At 39.4% G+C, this 26,242-nt stretch overlaps 3 protein-coding genes across 3 annotated transcripts; all 3 read right to left on the bottom strand.

Moving 5' to 3' along the window:
* Window positions 1–1,478: 1,478 nt before the first annotated feature.
* On the bottom strand, window positions 1,479–3,968 carry LOC115018993 (tripartite motif-containing protein 16-like protein). Its single transcript, XM_029448295.1, has 2 exons — window positions 3,660–3,968; window positions 1,479–3,395 (listed from the first exon to the last, which is right to left on the bottom strand). Exons 1-2 carry the CDS (start codon window positions 3,900–3,902, stop codon window positions 2,226–2,228), a joined length of 1,413 nt encoding a protein of 470 aa, XP_029304155.1. The 5' UTR covers window positions 3,903–3,968; the 3' UTR covers window positions 1,479–2,225.
* An 8,099-nt stretch (window positions 3,969–12,067) lies between these two features.
* LOC115018992 (tripartite motif-containing protein 16-like protein) lies at window positions 12,068–14,569 on the bottom strand. The gene is made up of 2 exons (XM_029448294.1): window positions 14,247–14,569; window positions 12,068–13,982 (listed from the first exon to the last, which is right to left on the bottom strand). Exons 1-2 carry the CDS (start codon window positions 14,487–14,489, stop codon window positions 12,813–12,815), a joined length of 1,413 nt encoding a protein of 470 aa, XP_029304154.1. The 5' UTR covers window positions 14,490–14,569; the 3' UTR covers window positions 12,068–12,812.
* Window positions 14,570–23,331: 8,762 nt separating this feature from the next.
* Window positions 23,332–25,705, bottom strand: LOC115018637 (tripartite motif-containing protein 16-like). Its single transcript, XM_029447740.1, has one exon. The coding sequence runs from the start codon at window positions 25,620–25,622 to the stop codon at window positions 23,943–23,945; it is 1,680 nt and encodes a 559-aa protein (XP_029303600.1). The 5' UTR covers window positions 25,623–25,705; the 3' UTR covers window positions 23,332–23,942.
* Window positions 25,706–26,242: the final 537 nt, after the last annotated feature.

Here is a 26,242-nt window from a genome sequence, read left to right as displayed (position 1 = left end):
ACATGTTTTGGGGTTTGTATATCCATATTCTAGGCCAACTGGGTATTTACTCTTGTACTGAATAGCACCTTGTCTTTAAACTAACGTGGAAAAAAATATTATTTTGTCAACGTTCAACAGCTCCCTGAAAGAACAGTCTGTAGCGTCTCTACCACCAACTTCTGTAAACCCATGCAATCTGTCATTGAAGGCGTGTTTCACTAGCGGTCCTTGGTCCATATTCTAGATACATGGATATTCCCACGAAGGTGTTTGGCTTGTGGGAAGTGATGTTTGGTGAAGGCAGCTAAAAACAGACAACACAAAAAGATAATATTAAAATGATGGTTGTTATCTGGGCATATGGAGTAAACCAAATCCTGTTGAGCAAGGCTGTGTTGGATTTTAAATCATTTGTGTTACAAGTGTGATATTAATTGAGGCTTTTATTACCTCTAGTAGTAGATATTCATTTATCTCAGAATTTAGAAAGAAACCCAAATGAATGTTTCATCTTTTTAGAAAGACTAGTGATGACACCTGCTCTCCTGAGATGGATCAACTTTGGTTTGAAGCACAACATGGTTGCGACCAGGATTAGAGATGGAAGTGTTTGACTTTGTTAAGATTGGGGTAAGAATTTAAGCAGGACTTCCTTTCCCATAAGAATGTCTGAACATCACGACAGTTTTGTGTCATATCATCTGAGATATTTGTCTTTCCTCACTGTTAGCAGACTTGTTTTAAACAGTAAAGACCTTCACATGATAACAGTGTAATGACTGATGTGTTTGCCAGCATGTGAAGTGTAACCTCAGAGCACCCCGTGTACATCTGTTTCACATGCTTTGTTAAATGTAGGACAAGGTGTAAGAACTTATATGTTGCAAAATGCTGTTTCTTTCTTGAGTTTTGTTTACTTGATGGACAGCACTGACATGTTGTAATCATGACCCTCCAAGGACGACACTGCAGAAGGAACAAGAGATTAATGGATGATTATGGAAGGTGGATCACCTAAAATAGACTCAATGATGTGGTTAATTTATTGACACTACTATCGTTTTTAGCTGTAATATTTCAAGTTAAATCAGTGCACAGGAGTTGATAGTTTATGTTATATTTCCTTTATTTTCATTGTTTAAGTGATTTCTTTCTCTCACCATCATCAGCGTTTAATCAACACGTGGTCTGTTGTCTGTACACGATGATTTCCTAAACGTTGACCTCACATGTTGAGTGTTTTTGAGACGACGTGAAGCCTGTAAAGCTTTCTATAGTTCACATTTTATTCCTGCATGATTGTTGTGGAACGTTCAAAGGTTGTGTAATAAATCTGAAAGTAACACATTCTGCTGAAACATTGTCTTTAAATGTTTTTCTTTGCAAACGAGCCAAGAGGATAATCTGATCTCTGCATTAATCTCCCCGTGTGTTTGTTAGAAAATATCTTTAAATAACTGATTGATTGGAAAGAAATTAAAGAAGAAAACAACAGATTTTTGTGATTCTCACAATCAATTTATTTATTTATTTGTAGAGTTTTGAACATTGACTTTTCATAAATGTTTCCTAAAGATTGTTAACATGTAAAGAGTTAAATTCACTCTTAAAAGGATGATGAGCAAACTCTTCTTCACAAGGTTACATTTACATTTTTACCAGTTTTATGGTGTTAGCACTTTTTGAGTACAATAAAGAAAAGTGATGTGATTTTGTAATATTGGTACAACAGCATCACAGTGTGCAGTACAAACAGCATTATGTAGAGTAATACAAAGTAAACATTAAATATACATATTATGAAGATATGTCATAATAAAAATACATTTTAAAAACATGACATTATGACATTAATTTGACAGAAGCTCAAAGATCCAAATCCATTGATACATTTTTACATACATGATTTTGTTTTATTGATTTCTTTCGTTTATCTTACATAATCACGTCTGTATATATAAAACTGATTAGATATTTTGCATATGCAATGTTTTTCCATGCACAGTATATAATGACAATGTTTAGTAAATATAATTAAATATATATAATAGAATCAAATTTCAATAAACAACGTTGTTTAATCCAAATAAAAAGAGAAATTATTTGTTTTCCATTTCACCATTTTACTGAATTGACACATTAAAAACAGAAAATATAAGAAAGAACATCACAGGCCCACCTATTACGTTTGATCTCTGCAGCAGACACACCTCAACATTTACTGTATAGAGACGAGTCACTCTTTAAACTCCTGTGAGCTCACACAACTCAGCAGTGTCTCCATATGATGATGGAAGCCAGAATCCAGGAAAGAGAGGCTGAGTGAACGTGGTCTGGACTCTGTGGAGGAGAGTCATGGTTTCAGAGACGTTGTAGAAAGAGAGAGTCCCTGCCCTGTGATCCAGGTAAATTCCTACTCTGAAGGACCGAAGCCCTGAGATGGAAGTAGAAATATTGTTATGTCTGAAGTTATAACTGCCACTGTCACATTCTAATGACCAAGATTTGTCATTCAATCCAAATCCACATTCTTCTCTGGTCCCTTTTCTTCTAATATCCTTATTTGCAACTGCTATACAAACAAACCCGCTCCACTTCACCTCCCAGTAACAACGTCCAGTCAGACCCTCTCTACTCAGAACCTGATACCGTTTACGAAATCTGTCTGGGTGATCTGAATATAACTGTTTTACTGCCATTAATGTTGCTTTTCTGTTCCTGTCACTCAATGACAAACGCCTGTGTGCTGTATTTGGATCCAGTGTGATTTGACGAGAATATTCCATAAATTCTGCTCTGGTTCTGGGCTCTGCTTGAGGCATTAAAACATCCACTTCAGTCACTGCCAGTGAGTTGTGTCTCCACTCCTCACTCAGAACAGCCTGCAGTTTATCTCTGGCCTCTGACACCGCCGCGGTCACATCCTCAAAAGAGCGCAGAGGACAGATATCAATGCTGGGTAAGTCTTTAGACTCACTCACACGTGACAACGAGGGGTAGTTGTTTAGGAAATGCAGGTGATCCTCTGTGTGTGAAAGTTGTTGAAGCTCAGTGTCTTTCCTCCGCAGCTCAGTGATCTCCTGCTGCAGCTTCTCCTCAAACTCTTCAGCTTGACTCACTTGAGTTTTCTGCTGGGATCTGATCTGCTGCTTCACTTCAGAGCTTCTTTTCTTAATGAGATGGATCAACTCAGTGAAGATCTTCTCACTGTCCCTCACTGCTTCATCAGCAGAATGATTGATAGCCTCCACCCTCTGTTGAAGCACCTTGACGTCCTTTTCTCTGTCCTGGACTCTCTGTTGGACTTTTCCCCGGCTCACCCCGAGCTCCTTCTGCCTCTCAGCCCTCTCTGCTGCAGCGGAGACTGTGTAATGGCCTTTATGATCATCCATGGAGCAAAGATAACAAATGCACTGCTGATCAGTGCGGCAGAAAATCTTCATCACCTCGTCATGACGAGAGCAGATGTTCTCCTGAAGCTTTGAGGTGGCTTCAACCAGCTTGTGTTTCTTTAATGGAGCTACTTCATAGTGAGGCTGCAGGTGTTGCTGACAGTAAGAGATCATACACACCAGACAGGACTTGAAAGCTTTCAGTTTCATCCCAGAGCAGAAATCACAGGCCACGTCTCCAGGTCCTGCATATGTAAGATCAGGTGAAGCGGCTTGAAGTCCTACTTTCTTCAGGTCCTCCACTAACTCTGCCATCATTGTATTTTTCCCCAGGACAGGCCTCGGTGTGAAGCTCTGCCTGCACTGAGGGCAGCTGTGGGTTTTCTTCTCATTCTCTTCATCCCAGCAGTCTGTAATACAACTCATGCAGTAGCTGTGCCCACAGGGAATAGTCACCGGATCCTTTAGAAGATCCAGACAGATTGAACAGCTCAGTTTTTCTCGATCCAGAATCACTTGCTGCGCCATTTCTTCTCTCGACAACAGTGAGTATGAGTCAGGTTCACTCTCGGCTTTCAGATAAATGCTGTGCTCATTTCCTCATTGTGTGTTCACTGATCTGCAGTGTGTGCGTTACAGCTCTTACATGTAATCACATGGTGCTTACACCCATCTTTAAACTTTCAGATCTGTTAAAGGGGAGGGAACAACACATGTTTGAGCAGGAGGAACCTCGCTGAGCCAGTAGATCAACTCTGGGTGGAGTTTTATAAAGTTGTCCTTCATTCCAGGAAGAGGAGTGGTTTGAGAGTTGCAGTCTGTTTTTAGCCCTCAGTTAGTCTGCCTTTCAGATAACTACAGAATAAATTAAAGAATACCTAATAATACTACTACGACTACTACTACAGTACTACAAAAGCTAATGATAATAATAAACATAGCACCTTACACCATACCTGTCAACATTGGAAAGTTTTCTGGCGGACTCTGTCCATACCTTAACACAGGGGTCGGGAACCTATGGGTCGCGAGCCATATATGGCTCTTTTGATGACGCGATATGGCTCGCAGACAATTTTGAGCTGACATTTTTTAACATGATTAACAAGTAATAAACAATTATACGGTGTCATTTTAAAGTAAAACATTTAGCAGTGGATTTGTTTTTAGTTCTCCCCTCTCCTTTCCTCCGCTCTGTCTCTGACTGCACAGCGCACACACTTACACACACGTGTGTGTGTGTGTGTGTGTGTGTGTGTGTGTGTGTGGCCCTGCCCTTCGCAAAACAGCTGAGGAGAAACTGCGCAAAGCAAGCAGTAGACCGGGGGGTCAAACTCATTCACAGAGAGGGCCAACATTAAAAACTGGGACTACGTCGAGGGCCAAACACGGTCCACATGTATTGAACAGGGTACACATAAAGTGCAAAAAGATATGGAACATATTTAAATCAACTGCAAACGGATTGCTGAGCAGCAAAGTCGGCACATGCTCTCAGTTGATCAGCAGAATGCTGTCGGGAACACAGAGGTGGAGATGTTTGTCAGTGTTTGGAAACACGTAGTGACCAAAGTTTCCTTCTGCATCAGAGTCTCCCACAGGCAGCTCGGCATCACACATGTCCGTGATCACACTGAAGCTGCAGGTTTAACAGTGAGATGCTTCGTTATGTCGCACAAACAGTCCAGCTCACATCGTCCCAGAGATCTGTGGTGTGTTTCCCTTTGCTTTCCAAAAACTTTCATTTCATTCACACATTTAGATTCTTCCTCAAATGTCTTTTCCCGTGGTTGTGCCATGCATTGATTTAATTACCAGAACAGGCGGGCCAGTTATGACAGACATATGATATTTTCTCGCGGGCCGGATATAATAATAATAATAATAATAATAATAATAATAATAATAATAATAATAATAATAATAATAATTAATAATAATAATAAATTGTATTTGTAAAGTGCCTTTCAAAGCTAAAAGCAATCTCAAGGCGCTAAAATGCAGGACAACAACAAAAACAACACCAACAACAACAGACATAAGAGGTTAAATAGGTCATAATTGCCTTGAGTTTGACACCCGTGCAGTAAACACTGAAATATGAGATAAATAACGTAAGCGTTTAGTTTATTTAATAAAAGAGCACGTGTTCAATGCAACACTGATACTGCTATTAGTACTCGGAGACGTGTTATTCTTAAAAAAATGCATGCATAACGTTGCGTTCAAATTGATTAAATATATGGCTCTCAAGGAAATACATAAACAAATATTTGGCTTTTATGGCTCTCCCAGCCAAAAAGGTTCCCGACCCCTGCCTTAACAGCTCTCAGCCCCCAGCCCCCATATCATGTACATGTAAACACATAAAGGACGGGTTTATACATTCAGGAAATACATGTCTATTTAAAGTATATAATACTTGTACATACATGGTATAAGATGTATGTATTTTATTTATTAGTTATTATCATCAATGTATTTGATGGTTGATCGAGTTGTGTGGCTTTTGTGTCCCCCGACGAGTAGCCTACTTCAGAGTCGGGAAACATGTCCGCTACACTGCGACTGAAATCATCGCAGAAGCTGAAGGCTACATTATCTCTGGCACAAAGCATTGACTTCTTTCCCTCAGCTTTGGTCACTTGGTCTGCCTCCGACACAGTTCTTGTCACACATGAAGTCATTGACAGTGTATGTTTGTGTCTCTTGGGCGTGCTTGTGCTTGGACGCTTTCTCCGCCGTGTGCGACGCTAACATCTGAATGGCACACTTTACAAAAAGCACGAGTTTACCCGACTCTTTTTATTAAATGAGGGAAGGTCTCCTCCCATTTGTCTAGGTACTTGCATCAAGTTTTAACTTGTTTGGCAGGTTAAACCGCGTCTCCATCTCTCTCCCGTTCACTGTGACTCAGCCATATGTTTTCTTCTTCTCTGTGTTATTGTTCCTGTTTTCTTCTTCTCTGTGTTTAATGCCGGATAACGTTTTTCAGCTAAAGTTGAACATAATACTGCCACCTGCTGTACCGGAGGCCACTTTACCACACTTTTTTAAATTAGGCTTATTTTTATTTTTGAAAGGTTAGAAATACGGGATAATTACTGGAACATATTTAAACAGGAGGACAGCGGGATAGAAGGAAAAATACGGGATAATCCCGGGAAAAACTGGAGGGTTGACAGGTATGCCTTACACATCTCTCTGTGGTTTTGTATTTGTTTTGTGTAACTTTGTTATTGTTTCAGTCTTTTTGTGTCTGTTTGTAGTTCCTTTATGTCTCCTTGTGGTCATTTGGGTCTCTTCCTGGTTGGTACGTGTCTCGAGTAACATTTTGTAGGGGAAGGCCGGGAAAGACCCTGAGACTTTGTACCTCTGTGCCTTGTAGGCCCGATCAGTAATCCAGCCATCGTCAGAGTGCTTTACAGATGTTTGTTGTTTGACAGAGGGTGTCCGATGCTGTACAGTCTGTAAAGTGCACTGAGACAAATGTGTAATGTGGGATTTTGGGATTTATAAATACATTTGATTTGATTTATAACTATTAGGTCTCGGCCTGTTCGTTAGATGTTTTGTGTTGTGTTTGTACCTGTTTTATTTAGTTAATTACCTGTTCTCTGTTGATTCTACTTCCTACCCCCAGGTGTTCCCAATCTGTTCGTTAGTGTCCTCACCTGTGTCTCGTTCCCTCTCACTTCTTGGTGTGTATATAGAGTCTGTTTTGTTTGTCTCTCGTTGCCAGTTCGTCTTTGTACTTCGATGTCAAGAGTTCCAGCATTAGTCCCGGCTTCCTGTTTCCTGTTTGATTCCCCGGCTTCCTCGACCTTGTTTCCGTGATTCGATTCTGCCCTGGCCTGATCCTTGTCTGCTGTGCTGTTACGCTGAGTATCTGCCGGTTTACCAAACCTGTTTCCGTGACCCGACTCTGCTCCTGGATTACCCCTTGATACATTGTATGATCAACTGTCTATGCGTGCACCATAGCAACTGCAAAGTTTTCAGTAAAGACTATTTCCATTCAACATTTATCTGCCTCTGTGTCGTACAGTTGAATCCCACCTCCCTTCTTTCTTGATCGTACTGTTACAATAACACTTATTCGGGTAGATGTTGTATTTCACTTGTTAAATCTAGATTTCCCTTCTCCCATATTCTAGATAAATGGATATTCCCAAGAATATTAAAATGATTTGGGCATATGGAGTAAACCAAATCCTGTTGAGCAAGGATGTGAGCTCACACAACTCAGCAGTGTCTCCATATGATGATTGAAGCCAGAATCCAGCTAAGAGAGGCTGAGTGAACGTGGTCTGGACTCTGTGGAGGAGAGTCATGGTTTCAGAGACGTTGTAGAAAGAGAGAGTCCCTGCCCTGTGATCCAGGTAAATTCCTACTCTGGAGGACTGAAGCCCTGAGATGGAAGTATAAATATTGTTATGTCTGAAGTTATAACTGCCACTGTTAAATTTTAATGACCAAGATTTGTCATTTAACTGAAATCCAATAATTCCAACTTTCTCCACGTGGCTCCAGAATGAACACTTAACAACATGACTCCTGCTAATGATGTCTTACTGTTCACTCTAATGTCACCTTGCACAATGTCTACATATTCTTTTCATGCAAATGTCATCAAAGCAACTTAAAGAATGTTATAAAAAATAACACTGTTACCCAAGTCCAAACGTTTTACAAGTATAAAACTATAATGCATAAATGTTGACAGCAACTCAGTTCATCTCCTGCTTTTCTTATAACCTGCTTATAATTGACCAACGTGGACCGCGGCTGATCTCGGTCTGTGGATAAACGTTTGGATAAATGGTGTTTGTACTTTCTGCTTGGTACTGGTTCGCTCTTTATTTGAGGTGGTTCATGTCGACAGTTCAAAACCTCTACAGAAACTGGATATTTGTGATCCTACTTCTAGTAGATTTTTCCTCAGCTTGCCTGGGGCTGGGTGTCATTTAAAAAGTGGTGTTACTGATTTGATTTCGCGTCAAATGCCAAAATTATAAATCACTTTGTTTTGCTACATTTATTTTGCAAAATACCCCAAATTTCTCAAAAGCATTCGTGTTTAATTTAGACTCAACACAAAGCAGCTGAAGAAGAACTTTGCCTGAATAAAATACAGTCTACAATTAGCTAAGTATTGATGTTGTCACAACCTGGCTCGAGAGGAGGTGATAAGGAGGGAGACCACACAATCAAATAACTTTTCTATATGGTTTAATTTAAGTAAAATGATGCATAAAGCACAAGCACAATATAAATAGCAGGCAGCAGGCCCGATGGAAGAGACAGAAGATCTTGCAGGTCTCTTTATAGCCTGATCCAGCCTGCTCAGGTGTGCTGAATCAGTGATGAGGAGATGACGAGGTCTCAGCTCCACCAATCAACCTCCTGAAACACAGGTTAAGCACACAACATGGGAAGGACAGGACAGGGCCACCTCTGAGGCCGTCACAATGTGAATCAGTAAATATCTGATTAAAGATGAAGTTAACTAAATTCTGAGAAAGCATTCACTTCCAGCTTTTTAATATGCAACAGTTTTGGTACTTGGAGCACATTTGGACACCCAGCTCTGTCTCTTTGCATTATTTATAAATAGTTAATTTTGTGGTTAGAAATCATCAAATCTGATTCAAATGTGTGATTGTGTTTTAATGCGCAACTCCTACAACACAATGGGGCCTAATCAGTCTGTGTTGTTCCTTTGTGACTTTTTTAAAATGCATACATATAGTACGTATACTATATATTTAAAGAGAGTTTTTAACATTGTCTTTTCACATTGTAGGGAAAGTCTGTCACCCAAAGAATTACTTCTTATCTTTAATCCATTAAAACCACTGGTTGCATTATTTGAAACTTGTCTAACAAGCAAAATTTAAGTACAAATAAAGATATATTTTTGCTTTAAGGTCCTCAAGAAAATGAGCAGCGGGATATTCAAAATGTCGTATCTGTGTCATGACTGTGTTGCTGGATGCACTGACTGATGTGCCAGTTATATTGTAGTCAACTTATTAACTATCTTTTAAAACAAAAAGCATTTATTTGATGTGATATTTGTGTGACAGACATTTACTCCCAACTAAAGCCTCAAATATCGAATTGGTATTCTTGCTCACAGATTTAAAAAAAACTTAAGCTACATGTTTTGATTTGCATTTTAATGCTGAATCGTGAACAAGTGAGACCATCACTGACGCTTCACTGCCGGCCTCTCTTCTGCCTTCTTACACTGTGGGGACTCTGCAGACAGGTGGCGCTGTTCCTTCAGAGCAAACAGCCAAAGCTGTAGGAGTTACATCAGAATCAGAGGGAACCTTTGGAACAGATCACTTCCATTACATCCATTGCTTTTAATAAAGACGCAGAGAAAAGAACAACAAATAGTCCCTTTTGCTGAACCTTATGGATCACGTAGAAACTGCTTCCACAGCTGTGAGACGGACTGCAAATCTTCTCAGTCATGGTCTCATTTGTTTACATTTGAATGATTATGTATTGATGTTATCATTCATACATCGTAAATCAAACTTTCAAGTGTTGAGTTTAACAATGACAAGGTCAAATCGTGTCTGTTTTTTGTTTTTTTATGTTATTTATTATGTTGTTTCAGGAACATTACCATCGCCCTTAGATTGAGTCTGACTGTTGGGGAAGCTGGTGTTTTTGTGAAATGTGAAATAATTTAGTGCAAACAGGCCCCAAGACAGAAATGAAAGCTGCAGTAGCTTTTATTAGTTTAATATATGTCATTTCTCAACATGCTTAATGTTCCGTAAATACAGTAAATCAGTCAAATATGATTTAGATCCGATATGACTGATACGTGTCGCTGTATTGTATTTTCTTTTGTTTTTTGAAATGTAAAACTTTGTATTATTCATATTCAGGCGTTTTAAATCCTGAGAGTGAAGAAATAGTATCGTAGCTTCACTGAGTTGCTCTCATGGTGAAATATAAAATGGTTAAATTTGGTGCAATAATCTGTTGTATGTATGTATTGTACTGTGGAAACTTTGATACTATCACTTTTTATTATGGTTGTATTTTTATACTTGTGTACAAGGCCTTCTATCACTTCTTTTGTTGATGTGTGTCGTGTAAACAGGTTACCCAAATGTCACATACAAACATCCTTCTCACCCTCCTTTACCAAAGACTATGACGTGATCTAACTGTAGGCACTTCGCTATTTGATTTAAGAATAATAATCCGACACCTCACAAAAGAACCTAAGCATGAAAGTTAAGATGTAAAATGTAAAAGAAAAAACACTTGGAGACCACTATCCCATCAAAGATAGTATGATTGTTTGAATTAGTAAAAGAAACCTTTAAATTGTTGCATCTGCAGCCATTAAAATGCCACTTTCTTGAATGCATTGTAAATTGATATACATTGACAATGTAAACTTAGTTCCTTGCATCTTATAGTATTTATATCATCTGTTATTCAACCTTTAAAGTATTTCTCTTTTTATATATAATTCACATGTATGGAGTTTATGGCTGTTTTACATTCTTACGTTTTATTTACAGTGTTTGTGTTTGAATGGTTGTTAAGTTTTTGTTATTACTCATTTAGTTGTTCAGTCTTTTTGATGCCTATGATGAGGTGGAGTCTGATGAGATATACATGCTGGCTGAATGCACTGTCAGCTGGAAAAATCCTTTTTCACAGAAGACGTTTTGACACGTCACAGTACAGAAATCACAGTCACGGCTTACTGAGACATTTGAATATACCCTTAATGTTACTAGTCAAGATGTCTGCTGTGAAAAAGGCCTTTTGTTGTCCCGCTCCATCTTTTAGGTAGCCTCTGCTCCACTAGCTTCTGCAACTTAATGTTTGTTATTTTAGCTGAAACATGTTTTGGGGTTTGTATATCCATATTCTAGGCCAACTGGGTATTTACTCTTGTACTGAATAGCACCTTGTCTTTAAACTAACGTGGAAAAAAAGATTATTTTGTCAACGTTCAACAGCTCCCTGAAAGAACAGTCTGTAGCGTCTCTACCACCAACTTCTGTAAACCCATGCAATCTGTCATTGAAGGCGTGTTTCACTAGCGGTCCTTGGTCCATATTCTAGATACATGGATATTCCCACGAAGGTGTTTGGCTTGTGGGAAGTGATGTTTGGTGAAGGCAGCTAAAAACAGACAAAACAAAAAGATGATATTAAAATGATGGTTGTTATCTGGGCATATGGAGTAAACCAAATCCTCCGTCGGACTCCATCCGGGCCTCCTGAGCGGCTTCGCCAGCTTCCAGCCCGGCCTCCCCGCTGACCTCCTGAGCGGCTCCGCCCGCACCCTGCCCGGCCTCCGTGATTTCTTTCTCTCACCATCATCAGCGTTTAATCAAATCATCTGTACACGATGATTTCCTAAACGTTGACCTCACATGTTGAGTGTTTTTGAGACGACGTGAAGCCTGTAAAGCTTTCTATAGTTCACATTTTATTCCTGCATGATTGTTGTGGAACGTTCAAAGGTTGTGTAATAAATCTGAAAGTAACACATTCTGCTGAAACATTGTCTTTAAATGTTTTTCTTTGCAAACGAGCCAAGAGGATAATCTGATCTCTGCATTAATCTCCCCGTGTGTTTGTTAGAAAATATCTTTAAATAACTGATTGATTGGAAAGAAATTAAAGAAGAAAACAACAGATTTTTGTGATTCTCACAATCAATTTATTTATTTATTTGTAGAGTTTTGAACATTGACTTTTCATAAATGTTTCCTAAAGATTGTTAACATGTAAAGAGTTAAATTCACTCTTAAAAGGATGATGAGCAAACTCTTCTTCACAAGGTTACATTTACATTTTTACCAGTTTTATGGTGTTAGCACTTTTTGAGTACAATAAAGAAAAGTGATGTGATTTTGTAATATTGGTACAACAGCATCACAGTGTGCAGTACAAACAGCTTTATGTAGAGTAATACAAAGTAAACATTAAATATACATATTATGAAGATGTCACAGCAAAAATACATTTTAAAAACATGACATTATGACATTAATTTGACAGATGCTCAAGGATCCAAATCCATTGATACATTTTTACATACATGATTTTGTTTTATTGATTTCTTTTGTTTATCTTACATAATCACGTCTGTATATATAAAACTGATTAGACATTTTGCATATGCAATGTTTTTCCATGCACAGTATATAATGACAATGTTTAGTAAATATAACTAAATATATATAATAGAATCAAATTTCAACAAACAAGGTTGTTTAATCCAAATAAAAAGAGAAATTATTTGTTTTCCATTTCACCATTTTACTGAATTGACACATTAAAAACAGAAAATATAAGAAAGAACATCACAGGCCCACCTATTACGTTTGATCTCTGCAGCAGACACACCTCAACATTTACTGTATAGAGACGAGTCACTCTTTAAACTCCTGTGAGCTCACACAACTCAGCAGTGCCTCCAAATAGTGATGGAAGCCTGAATCCAGCTAAGAGAGGCTGAGTGAACGTGGTCTGGACTCTGTGGAGGAGAGTCATGGTGTCAGAGACGTTGTAGAAAGAGAGAGTCCCTGCCCTGTGATCCAGGTAAATTCCTACTCTGAAGGACTGAAGCCCTGAGATGGAAGTAGAAATATTGTTATGTTTGAAGTAATAACTGCCACTCTTACATTGTAATGACCAAGATTTGTTATTAAATCCAAATCCACATTCTTCTGTGTTCCCTTTTCTTCTAATATCCTTATTTGCAACTGCTATACAAACAAACCCGCTCCACTTCACCTCCCAGTAACAACGTCCAGTCAGACCCTCTCTACTCAGAACCTGCCACCATTGATCAAATCTGTCTGGGTGATCTGAATATAACTGTTCTACTGCCATTGTTGTTACTTTTCTGTTCCTGTCACTCAATGACAAACGCCTGTGTGCTGTATTTGGATCCAGTGTGATTTGACGAGAATATTTCATAAATTCTGCTCTGGTTCTGGGCTCTGCTTGAGGCATTAAAACATCCACTTGAGTCACTGCCAGGGAGATGTGTCTCCACTCCTCACTCAGAACAGCCTGCAGTTTATCTCTGGCCTCTGACACCGCCGCGGTCACATCCTCAAAAGAGCGCAGAGGACAGATATCAATGCTGGGTAAGTCTTTAGACTCACTCACACGTGACAGCGAGGGGTAGTTGTTTAGGAAATGCAGGTGATCCTCTGTGTGTGAAAGTTGTTGAAGCTCAGTGTCTTTCCTCCGCAGCTCAGTGATCTCCTGCTGCAGCTTCTCCTCAAACTCTTCAGCTTGACTCACTTGAGTTTCCTGCTGGGATCTGATCTGCTGCTTCACTTCAGAGCTTCTTTTCTTAATGAGATGGATCAACTCAGTGAAGATCTTCTCACTGTCCCTCACTGCTTCATCAGCAGAATGATTGATAGCCTCCACCCTCTGTTGAAGCACCTTGACGTCCTTTTCTCTGTCCTGGACTCTCTGTTGGACTTTTCCCCGGCTCACCCCAAGCTCCTTCTGCCTCTCAGCCCTCTCTGCTGCAGCGGAGACTTTGTCATGGCCTTTATGATCATCCATGGAGCAAAGATAACAAATGCACTGCTGATCAGTGCGGCAGAAAATCTTCATCACCTCGTCATGACGGGAGCAGATGTTCTCCTGAAGCTTTGAGGTGGCTTCAACCAGCTTGTGTTTCTTTAATGGAGCTACATCATAGTGAGGCTGCAGGTGTTGCTCACAGTAAGAGATCATACACATCAGACAGGACTTGAAAGCTTTCAGTTTCATCCCAGAGCAGAAATCACAGGCCACGTCTCCAGGTCCTGCATATGTAAGATCAGGTGAAGCGGCTTGAAGTCCTACTTTCTTCAGGTCCTCCACTAACTCTGCCATCATTGTATTTTTCCCCAGGACAGGCCTCGGTGTGAAGCTCTGCCTGCACTGAGGGCAGCTGTGGGTTTTCTTCTCATTCTCTTCATCCCAGCAGTCTGTAATACAGCTCATGCAGTAGCTGTGCCCACAGGGAATAGTCACCGGATCCTTTAGAAGATCCAGACAGATTGAACAGCTCAGTTTTTCTCGATCCAGAATCACTTGCTGCGCCATTTCTTCTCTCGACAACAGTGAATATCAGTTAGTTTCACTCTCGGCTTTCAGATAAATGCTGTGCTCATTTCCTCATTGTGTGTTCACTGATCTGCAGTGTATGTGTGTCACAGCTCTTACATGTCATCACATGGTGCTTACACCTATCTTTAAACTATCAGATCTGTTAAAGGGGAGGGAACAACACATGTTTGAGCAGGAGGAACCTCGCTGAGCCAGTAGATCAACTCTGGGTGGGGTTTTATAAAGTTGTCCTTCATTCCAGGAAGAGGAGTGGTTTGAGAGTTGCAGTCTGTTTTTAGCCCTCAGTTAGTCTGCCTTTCAGATAACTACAGAATAAATTAAAGAATACCTAATAATACTACTACGACTACTACTACAGTACTACTAATGCTAATGATAATAATAAACATAGCACCTTACACCATACCTGTCAACATTGGAAAGTTTTCTGGCGGACTCTGTCCATACCTTAACACAGGGGTCGGGAACCTATGGGTCGCGAGCCATATATGGCTCTTTTGATGACGCGTTATGGCTCGCAGACAATTTTGAGCTGACATTTTTTAACATGATTAACAAGTAATAAACAATTATACGGTGTCATTTTAAAGTAAAACATTTAGCAGCGGATTTGTTTTTAGTTTGCCCCTCTCCTTTCCTCTGCTCTGTCTCTGACTGCACAGCGCACACACGTACACACACGTGTGTGTGTGTGTGTGTGTGTGTGTGTGTGTGGCCCTGCCCTTCGCAAAACAGCTGAGGAGAAACTGCGCAAAGCAAGCAGTAGACCGGGGGGTCAAACTCATTCACAGAGAGGGCCAACATTAAAAACTGGGACTACGTCGAGGGCCAAACACGGTCCACATGTATTGAACAGGGTACACATAAAGTGCAAAAAGATATGGAACATATTTAAATCAACTGCAAACGGATTGCTGAGCAGTTCAATTAAAATATCTGAGCAGCAAAGTCGGCACATGCTCTCAGTTGATCAGCAGAATGCTGTCGGGAACACAGAGGTGGAGATGTTTGTCAGTGTTTGGAAACACGCAGTGACCAAAGTTTCCTTCTGCATCAGAGTCTCCCACAGCCAGCTCGGCATCACACATGTCCGTGATCACACTGAAGCTGCAGGTTTAACAGTGAGATGCTTCGTTATGTCGCACAAACAGTCCAGCTCACATCGTCCCAGAGATCTGTGGTGTGTTTCCCTTTGCTTTCCAAAAACTTTCATTTCATTCACACATTTAGATTCTTCCTCAAATGTCTTTTCCCGTGGTTGTGCCATGCATTGATTTAATTACCAGAACAGGCGGGCCAGTTATGACAGACATATGATATTTTCTCGCGGGCCGGATATAATAATAATAATAATAATAATAATAATAATAATAATAATAATAATAATAATAATTAATAATAATAATAAATTGTATTTGTAAAGTGCCTTTCAAAGCTAAAAGCAATCTCAAGGCGCTAAAATGCAGGACAACAACAAAAACAACACCAACAACAACAGACATAAGAGGTTAAATAGGTCATAATTGCCTTGAGTTTGACACCCGTGCAGTAAACACTGAAATATGAGATAAATAACGTAAGCGTTTAGTTTATTTAATAAAAGAGCACGTGTTCAATGCAACACTGATACTGCTATTAGTACTCGGAGACGTGTTATTCTTAAAAAAATGCATGCATAAAGTTGCGTTCAAATTGATTAAATATATGGCTCTCAAGGAAATACATAAACAAATATTTGGCTTTTATGGCTCTCCCAGCCAAAAAGGTTCCCGACCCCTGCCTTAACAGCTCTCAGCCCCCAGCCCCCATATCATGTACATGTAAACACATAAAGGACGGGTTTATACATTCAGGAAATACATGTCTATTTAAAGTATATAATACTTGTACATACATGTTATAAGATGTATGTATTTTATTTATTAGTTATTATCATCAATGTATTTGATGATTGATGAGTTGTGTGGCTTTTGTTTCCCCGACGAGTAGCCTACTTCAGAGTCGGGAAACATGTCCGCTACACTGCGACTGAAATCATCGCAGAAGCTGAAGGCTACATTATCTCTGGCACAAAGCATTGACTTCTTTCCCTCAGCTTTGGTCACTTGGTCTGCCTCCGACACAGTTCTTGTCACACATGAAGTCATTGACAGTGTATGTTTGTGCCTCTTGGGCGTGCTTGTGCTTGGACGCTTTCTCCGCCGTGTGCGATGCTAACATCTGAATGGCACACTTTACAAAAAGCACGAGTTTACCCGACTCTTTTTATTAAATGAGGGAAGGTCTCCTCCCATTTGTCTAGGTACTTGCATCAAGTTTTAACTTGTTTGGCAGGTTAAACCGCGTCTCCATCTCTCTCCCGTTCACTGTGACTCAGCCATATGTTTTCTTCTTCTCTGTGTTATTGTTCCTGTTTTCTTCTTCTCTGTGTTTAATGCCGGATAACGTTTTTCAGCTAAAGTTGAACATAATACTGCCACCTGCTGTACCGGAGGCCACTTTACCACACTTTTTTAAATTAGGCTTATTTTTATTTTTGAAAGGTTAGAAATACGGGATAATTACTGGAACATATTTAAACAGGAGGACAGCGGGATAGAAGGAAAAATACGGGATAATCCCGGGAAAAACTGGAGGGTTGACAGGTATGCCTTACACATCTCTCTGTGGTTTTGTATTTGTTTTGTGTAACTTTGTTGTTGTTTCAGTCTTTTTGTGTCTGTTTGTAGTTCCTTTATGTCTCCTTGTGGTCATTTGGGTCTCTTCCTGGTTGGTACGTGTCTCGAGTAACATTTTGTAGGGGAAGGCCGGGAAAGACCCTGAGACTTTGTACCTCTGTGCCTTGTAGGCCCGATCAGTAATCCAGCCATCGTCAGAGTGCTTTACAGATGTTTGTTGTTTGACAGAGGGTGTCCGATGCTGTACAGTCTGTAAAGTGCACTGAGACAAATGTGTAATGTGGGATTTTGGGATTTATAAATACATTTGATTTGATTTATAACTATTAGGTCTCGGCCTGTTCGTTAGATGTTTCGTGTTGTGTTTGTACTTCCTGTTTTATTTAGTTAATTACCTGTTCTCTGTTGATTCTACTTCCTACCCCCAGGTGTTCCCAATCTGTTCGTTAGTGTCCTCACCTGTGTCTCGTTCCCTCTCACTTCTTGGTGTGTGTATATAGAGTCTGTTTTGTTTGTCTCTCGTTGCCAGTTCGTCTTTGTACTTCGATGTCAACAGCATTTGTCCCGGCTTCCTGTTTCCTGTTTGATTCCCCGGCTTCCTCGACCTTGTTTCCGTGATTTGATTCTGCCCTGGCCTGATCCTTGTCTGCTGTGCTGTTACGCTGAGTATCTGCCCGTTTACCAAACCTGTTTCCATGACCCGACTCTGCTCCTGGATTACCCCTTGATACATTGTATGATCAACTGTCTATGCGTGTACCATAGCAACTGCAAAGTTTTCATTAAAGACTATTTCCATTCAACATTTATCTGCCTCTGTGTCGTGCAATTGAATCCCACCTCCCTTCTTTCTTGATCGTACTGTTACAATAACACTTATTCAGGGTAGATGTTGTATTTCACTTGTTAAATCTAGATTTCCCTTCTCCCATATTCTAGATAAATGGATATTCCCACGAATATTAAAATGATTTGGGCATATGGAGTAAACCAAATCCTGTTGAGCAAGGATGTGAGCTCACACAACTCGGTGTCTCCATATGATGATTGAAGCCAGAATCCAGCTAAGAGAGGCTGAGTGAACGTGGTCTGGACTCTGTGGAGGAGAGTCATGGTTTCAGAGACGTTGTAGAAAGAGAGAGTCCCTGCCCTGTGATCCAGGTAAATTCCTACTCTGAAGGACTGAAGCCCTGAGATGGAAGTAGAAATATTGTTATGTCTGAAGTTATAACTGCCACTGTTACATTTTAATGACCAAACTTTTTCATTAAACTGAAATCCAATAATTCCAACTTTCTACACGTGGCTCCAGAATGAACACTTAACAACATGACTCCTGCTAATGATGTCTTACTGTTCACTCTAATGTCACCTTGCACAATGTCTACATATTTGCATGCAAATATCAAAGCAACTTAGATTGTTAAAAATAACACTGTTACCAAAGTGCAAACGTTTTACAAGTATAAAACTAAAATACATAAACGTTGACAGCAACTCAGTTCATCTCCTGCTTTTCTTATAACCTGCTTATAATTGACCAACGTGGACCGCGGCTGATCTCGGTCTGTGGATAAACGTTTGGATAAATGGTTGTACTTTCTGCTTGGTACTGGTTCGCTCTTTATTTGAGGTGGTTCATGTCGACAGTTCAAAACCTCTGCAGAAACTGGATATTTGTGATCCTACTTCTAGTAGATTTTTCCTCAGCTTGCCTGGGGCTGGGTGTCATTTAAAAAGTGGTGTTACTGATTTGATTTCGCGTCAAATGCCAAAATTATAAATCACTTTGTTTTGCTACATTTATTTTGCAAAATACCCCAAATTTCTCAAAAGCATTCGTGTTTAATTTAGACTCAACACAAAGCAGCTGAAGAACTTTGCCTGAATAAAATACAGTCTACAATTAACTAAGTATTGATGTTGTCACAACCTGGCTCGAGGGGAGGTGACGAGGAGAGAGACCACACAATCAAATAACTTTTCTATGGTTTAATTTAAGTAAAATGATCCACCAAGCACAATATAAATAGCAGGCAGCAGGTCCGATGGAAGAGACAGAAGATCTTGCAGGTCTCTTTATAGCCTGATCCAGCCTGCTCAGGTGTGCTGAATCAGTGATGAGGAGATGACGAGGTCTCAGCTCCACCAATCAACCTCCTGAAACACAGGTTAAGCACACAACATGGGAAGGACAGGACAGGGCCACCTCTGAGGCCGTCACAATGTGAATCAGTAAATATCTGATTAAAGATTAAGTTAACTAAATTCTGAGAAAGCATTCACTTCCAGCTTTTTAATATGCAACAGTTTTGGTACTTGGAGCACATTTGGACACCCAGCTCTGTCTCTTTGCATTATTTATAAATAGTTAATTTTGTGGTTAGAAATCATCAAATCTGATTCAAATGTGTGATTGTGTTTTAATGCGCAACTCCTACAACACAATTGGGCCTAATCAGTCTGTTGTTCCTTTGTGACTTTTTTAAAATGCATACATATAGTACGTATACTATATATTTAAAGAGAGTTTTTAACATTGTCTTTTCAAATTGTAGGGAAAGTCTGTCACCCAAAGAATTACTTCTTATCTTTAATCCATTAAAACCACTGGTTGCATTATTTGAAACTTGTCTAACAAGCAAAATTTAAGTACAAATAAAGATATATTTTTGCTTTAAGGTTACATTTGTCCTCAAGAAAATGAGCAGCGGGATATTCAAAATGTCGTATCTGTGTCATGACTGTGTTGCTGGATGCACTGACTGATGTGGCAGTTATATTGTAGTTAACTTATTAACTATCTTTTAAAACAAAAAGCATTTATTTGATGTGATATTTGTGTGACAGACATTTACTCCCAACTAAAGCCTCAAATATCTAATTGGTATTCTTGCTCACAGATTTAAAAAAAACTTAAGCTACAAGTTTTGATTTGCATTTTAATGCTGAATCATGAACAAGTGAGACCATCACTGATGCTTCACTGCCGGCCTCTCTTCTGCCTTCTTACACTGTGGGGACTCTGCAGACAGGTGGCGCTGTTCCTTCAGAGCAAACAGCCAAAGCTGTAGGAGTTACATCAGAATCAGAGGGAACCTTTGGAACAGATCACTTCCATTACATCCATTGCTTTTAATAAATACGCAGAGAAAAGAACAACAAATAGTCCCTTTTGCTGAACCTTATGGATCACGTAGAAACTGCTTCCACAGCTGTGAGACGGACTACACATCTTCTCAGTCATGGTCTCATTTGTTTACATTTGAATGATTATGTATTGATGTTATCATTCATACATCGTAAATCAAAGTTTCAAGTGTTGAGTTTAACAATGACAAGGTCAAATCGTGTCTGTTTTTTGTTTTTTTATGTTATTTATTATGTTGTTTCAGGAACATTACCATCGCCCTTAGATTGAGTGTGACTGTTGGGGAAGCTGGTGTTTTTGTGAAATGTGAAATAATTTAGTGCAAACAGGCCCCAAGACAGAAATGAAAGCTGCAGTAGCTTTTATTAGTTTAATATATGTCATTTCTCAACATGCTTAATGTTCCGTAAATACAGTAAATCAGTCAAATATGATTTAGATCCGATATGACTGATACGTGTCGCTGTATTGTATTTTCTTTTGTTTTTTGAAATGTAAAACTTTGTATTCTTCATATTCAGGCGTTTTAAATCCTGAGTGAAGAAATAGTATCGTAGCTTCACTGAGTTGCTCTCATGGTGAAATATAAAATGGTTAAATTTGGTGCAATAATCTGTTGTATGTATGTATTGTACTGTGGAAACTTTGATACTATCACTTTTTATTATGGTTGTATTTTTATACTTGTGTACAAGGCCTTCTATCACTTCTTTTGTTGATGTGTGTCGTGTAAACAGGTTACCCAAATGTCACATACAAACATCCTTCTCACCCTCCTTTACCAAAGACTATGACGTGATCTAACTGTAGGCACTTCGCTATTTGATTTAAGAATAATAATCCGACACCTCACAAAAGAACCTAAGCATGAAAGTTAAGATGTAAAATGTAAATGAAAAAGCACTTGGAGACCACTATCCCATCAAAGATAGTATGATTGTTTGAATTAGTAAAAGAAACCTTTAAATTGTTGCATCTGCAGCCATTAAAATGCCACTTTCTTGAATGCATTGTAAATTGATATACATTGACAATGTAAACTTAGTTCCTTGCATCTTATAGTATTTATATCATCTGTTATTCAACCTTTAAAGTAGTTCTCTTTTTATATATAATTCACATGTATGGAGTTTATGGCTGTTTTACATTCTTACGTTTTATTTACAGTGTTTGTGTTTGAATGGTTGTTAAGTTTTTGTTATTACTCATTTAGTTGTTCAGTCTTTTTGATGCCTATGATGAGGTGGAGTCTGATGAGATATACATGCTGGCTGAATGCACTGTCAGCTGGAAAAAAACTTTTTCACAGAAGACGTTTTGACACGTCACAGTACAGAAATCACAGTCACGGCTTACTGAGACATTTGAATATACCCTTAATGTTACTAGTCAAGATGTCCGCTGTGAAAAAGGCCTTTTGTTGTCCCGCTCCATCTTTTAGGTAGCCTCTGCTCCACTAGCTTCTGCAACTTAATGTTTGTTATTTTAGCTGAAACATGTTTTGGGGTTTGTATATCCATATTCTAGGCCAACTGGGTATTTACTCTTGTACTGAATAGCACCTTGTCTTTAAACTAACGTGGAAAAAAGATTATTTTGTCAACGTTCAACAGCTCCCTGAAAGAACAGTTTGTAGCGTCTCTACCACCAACTTCTGTAAACCCATGCAATCTGTCATTGAAGGCGTGTTTCACTAGCGGTCCCTGGTCCATATTCTAGACACATGGATATTCCCACGAAGGTGTTTGGCTTGTGGGAAGTGATGTTTGGTGAAGGCAGCTAAAAACAGACAACACAAAAAGATGATATTAAAATGATGGTTGTTATCTGGGCATATGGAGTAAACCAAATCCTGTTGAGCAAGGCTGTGTTGGATTTTAAATCATTTGTGTTACAAGTGTGATATTAATTGAGGCTTTTATTACCTCTAGTAGTAGATATTCATTTATCTCAGAATTTAGAAAGAAACCCAAATGAATGTTTCATCTTTTTAGAAAGACTAGTGATGACACCTGCTCTCCTGAGATGGATCAACTTTGGTTTGAAGCACAACATGGTTGCGACCAGGATTAGAGATGGAAGTGTTTGACTTTGTTAAGATTGGGGTAAGAATTTAAGCAGGACTTCCTTTTCCGTAAGAATGTCTGAACATCACAACAGTTTTGTGTCATATCATCTGAGATATTTGTCTTTCCGCACTGTTAGCAGACTTGTTTTAAACAGTAAAGACCTTCACATGATAACAGTGTAATGACTGATGTGTTTGCCAGCATGTGAAGTGTAACCTCAGAGCACCCCGTGTACATCTGTTTCACATGCTTTGTTAAATGTAGGACAAGGTGTAAGAACTTATATGTTGCAAAATGCTGTTTCTTTCTTGAGTTTTGTTTACTTGATGGACAGCACTGACATGTTGTAATCATGACCCTCCAAGGAGGACACTGCAGAAGGAACAAGAGATTAATGGATGATTATGGAAGGTGGATCACCTAAAATAGACTCAATAATGTGGTTAATTTATTGACACTACTGTCGTTTTTATCTGTAATATTTCAAGTTAAATCAGTGCACAGGAGTTGATAGTTTATGTTATATTTCCTTTATTTTCATTGTTTAAGTGATTTCTTTCTCTCACCATCATCAGCGTTTAATCAACACGTGGTCTGTTGTCTGTACACGATGATTTCCTAAACGTTGACCTCACATGTTGAGTGTTTTTGAGACGACGTGAAGCCTGTAAAGCTTTCTATAGTTCACATTTTATTCCTGCATGATTGTTGTGGAACGTTCAAAGGTTGTGTAATAAATCTGAAAGTAACACATTCTGCTGAAACATTGTCTTTAAATGTTTTTCTTTGCAAACGAGCCAAGAGGATAATCTGATCTCTGCATTAATCTCCCCGTGTGTTTGTTAGAAAATATCTTTAAATAACTGATTGATTGGAAAGAAATTAAAGAAGAAAACAACAGATTTTTGTGATTCTCACAATCAATTTATTTATTTATTTGTAGAGTTTTGAACATTGACTTTTCATAAATGTTTCCTAAAGATTGTTAACATGTAAAGAGTTAAATTACAAAGTACAACAGCATCACAGTGTGCAGTACAAACAGCATTATGTAGAGTAATACAAAGTAAACATTAAATATACATATTATGAAGATATGTCATAATAAAAATACATTTTAAAAACATGACATTATGACATTAATTTGACAGAAGCTCAAAGATCCAAATCCATTGATACATTTTTACATACATGATTTTGTTTTATTGATTTCTTTCGTTTATCTTACATAATCACGCCTGTATATATAAAACGATTAGACATTTTGCATATGCAATGTTTTTCCATGCACAGTATATAATGAAAATGTTTAGTAAATATAACTAAATATATATAATAGAATCAAATTTAAATAAACAACATTGTTTAATCCAAATAAAGAGATAAATTATTTGTTTTCCATTTCACCATTTTACTGAATTGACACATTAAAAACAGAAAATATAAGAAAGAACATCACAGGCCCACCTATTACGTTTGATCTCTGCAGCAGACACACCTCAACATTTACTGTATAGAGACGAGTCACTCTTTAAACTCCTGTGAGCTCACACAACTCAGCAGTGTCTCCAGATAGTGTTGATGGAATCCAGAATCCAGGAAAGAGAGGCTGAGTGAACGTGGTCTGGACTCTGTGGAGGAGAGTCATGGTTTCAGAGACGTCGTAGAAAGAGAGAGTCCCTGCCCTGTGATCCAGGTAAATTCCTACTCTGAAGGACTGAAGCCCTGAGATGGAAGTAGAAATATTGTTATGTTTGAAGTTATAACTGCCACTCTTACATTGTAATGACCAAGATTTGTTATTATATCCAAATACACATTCTTCTCTGGTCCCTGTTCTTCTAATATCCTTATTTGCAACTGCTATACAAACAAACCCGTTCCACTTCACCTCCCAGTAACAACGTCCAGTCAGACCCTCTCTACTCAGAACCTGCCACCATTGATCAAATCTGTCTGGATGATCTGAATATAACTGTTCTACTGCCATTAATGTTACTTTTCTGTTCCTGTCACTCAATGACAAACACCTGTGTGCTGTATTTGGATCCAGTGTGATTTGACGAGAATATTTCATAAATTCTGCTCTGGTTCTGGGCTCTGCTTGAGGCATTAAAACATCCACTTCAGTCACTGCCAGTGAGATGTGTCTCCACTCCTCACTCAGAACAGCCTGCAGTTTATCTCTGGCCTCTGACACCGCCGCGGTCACATCCTCAAAAGAGCGCAGAGGACAGATATCAATGCTGGGTAAGTCTTTAGACTCACTCACACGTGACAGCGAGGGGTAGTTGTTTAGGAAATGCAGGTGATCCTCTGTGTGTGAAAGTTGTTGAAGCTCAGTGTCTTTCCTCCGCAGCTCAGTGATCTCCTGCTGCAGCTTCTCCTCAAACTCTTCAGCTTGACTCACTTGAGTTTTCTGCTGGGATCTGATCTCCTGCTTCACTTCAGAGCTTCTTTTCTTAATGAGATGGATCAACTCAGTGAAGATCTTCTCACTGTCCCTCACTGCTTCATCAGCAGAATGATTGATAGCCTCCACCCTCTGTTGAAGCAGCTTGACGTCCTTTTCTCTGTCCTGGACTCTCTGTTGGACTTTTCCCCGGCTCACCCCGAGCTCCTTCTGCCTCTCAGCCCTCTCTGCTGCAGCGGAGACTGTGTCATGGCCTTTATGATCATCCATGGAGCAAAGATAACAAATGCACTGCTGATCAGAGCGGCAGAAAATCTTCATCACCTCGTCATGACGGGAGCAGATGTTTTCCTGAAGCTTTGAGGTGGCTTCAACCAGCTTGTGTTTCTTTAATGGAGCTACATCATAGTGAGGCTGCAGGTGTTGTTCACAGCAAGAGGCCATACACACCAGACAGGACTTGAAAGCTTTCAGTTTCATCCCAGAGCAGAAATCACAGGCCACGTCTCCAGGTCCTGCATATGTAAGATCAGGTGAAGCGGCTTGAAGTCCTACTTTCTTCAGTTCCTCCACTAACTCTGCTATCATTGTATTTTTCCCCAGGACAGGCCTCGGTGTGAAGCTCTGCCTGCACTGAGGGCAGCTGTGGGTTTTCTTCTCATTCTCTTCATCCCAGCAGTCTGTAATACAGCTCATGCAGTAGCTGTGCCCACAGGGAATAGTCACCGGATCCTTTAGAAGACCCAGACAGATTGAACAGCTCAGTTTTTCTCGATCCAGAATCACTTGCTGCGCCATTTCTTCTCTAGACAACAGTGAATATAGGTTAGTTTCACTCTCGGCTTTCAGATAAATGCTGAATACTCATTTCCTCATTGTGTGTTCACTGATCTGCAGTGTGTGTATGTCACAGCTCTTACATGCAATCACATGGTGTTTACACCCATCTTTAAACTTTCAGATCTGTTAACGGGGAGGGAACAACACATGTCTGAGCAGGAGGAGCCTCGCTGAGTCAGTAGATCAACTCTGGGTGGGGTTTTATAAAGTGATGCTTCATTCCAGGAAGAGCAGCTGTTTGAGAGTCTGTTTTTAGCCCTCAGTTAGTCTGCCTTTCAGATAACTACAGAATAAATTAAAGAATACCTAATACTACGACGACTACTACAGTACTACTAATGATAATCATAATAATAAACATAGCACCTTACACCATACCTGTCAACATTGGAATTTCAAAATAAGGGAGGTTTTCTGGCGGACTCTGTCCATACATTAACAGCTCTCAGCCCCCAGCCCCCATATAATGTACATGTAAACACATAAAGGACGGGTTTATACATTTAGGAAATACATGTTTATTTAAAGTATATAAAACGTGGTCTGGACTCTGTGGAGGAGAGTCATGGTTTCAGAGA

This window comes from Cottoperca gobio, chromosome 14 (genome assembly GCF_900634415.1).
Source record: "Cottoperca gobio chromosome 14, fCotGob3.1, whole genome shotgun sequence".
Classification (NCBI taxonomy): domain Eukaryota; kingdom Metazoa; phylum Chordata; class Actinopteri; order Perciformes; family Bovichtidae; genus Cottoperca; species Cottoperca gobio.
Note: the sequence above shows the minus strand (reverse complement) of the source record. Positions and strands in the feature narration are given on the sequence as shown.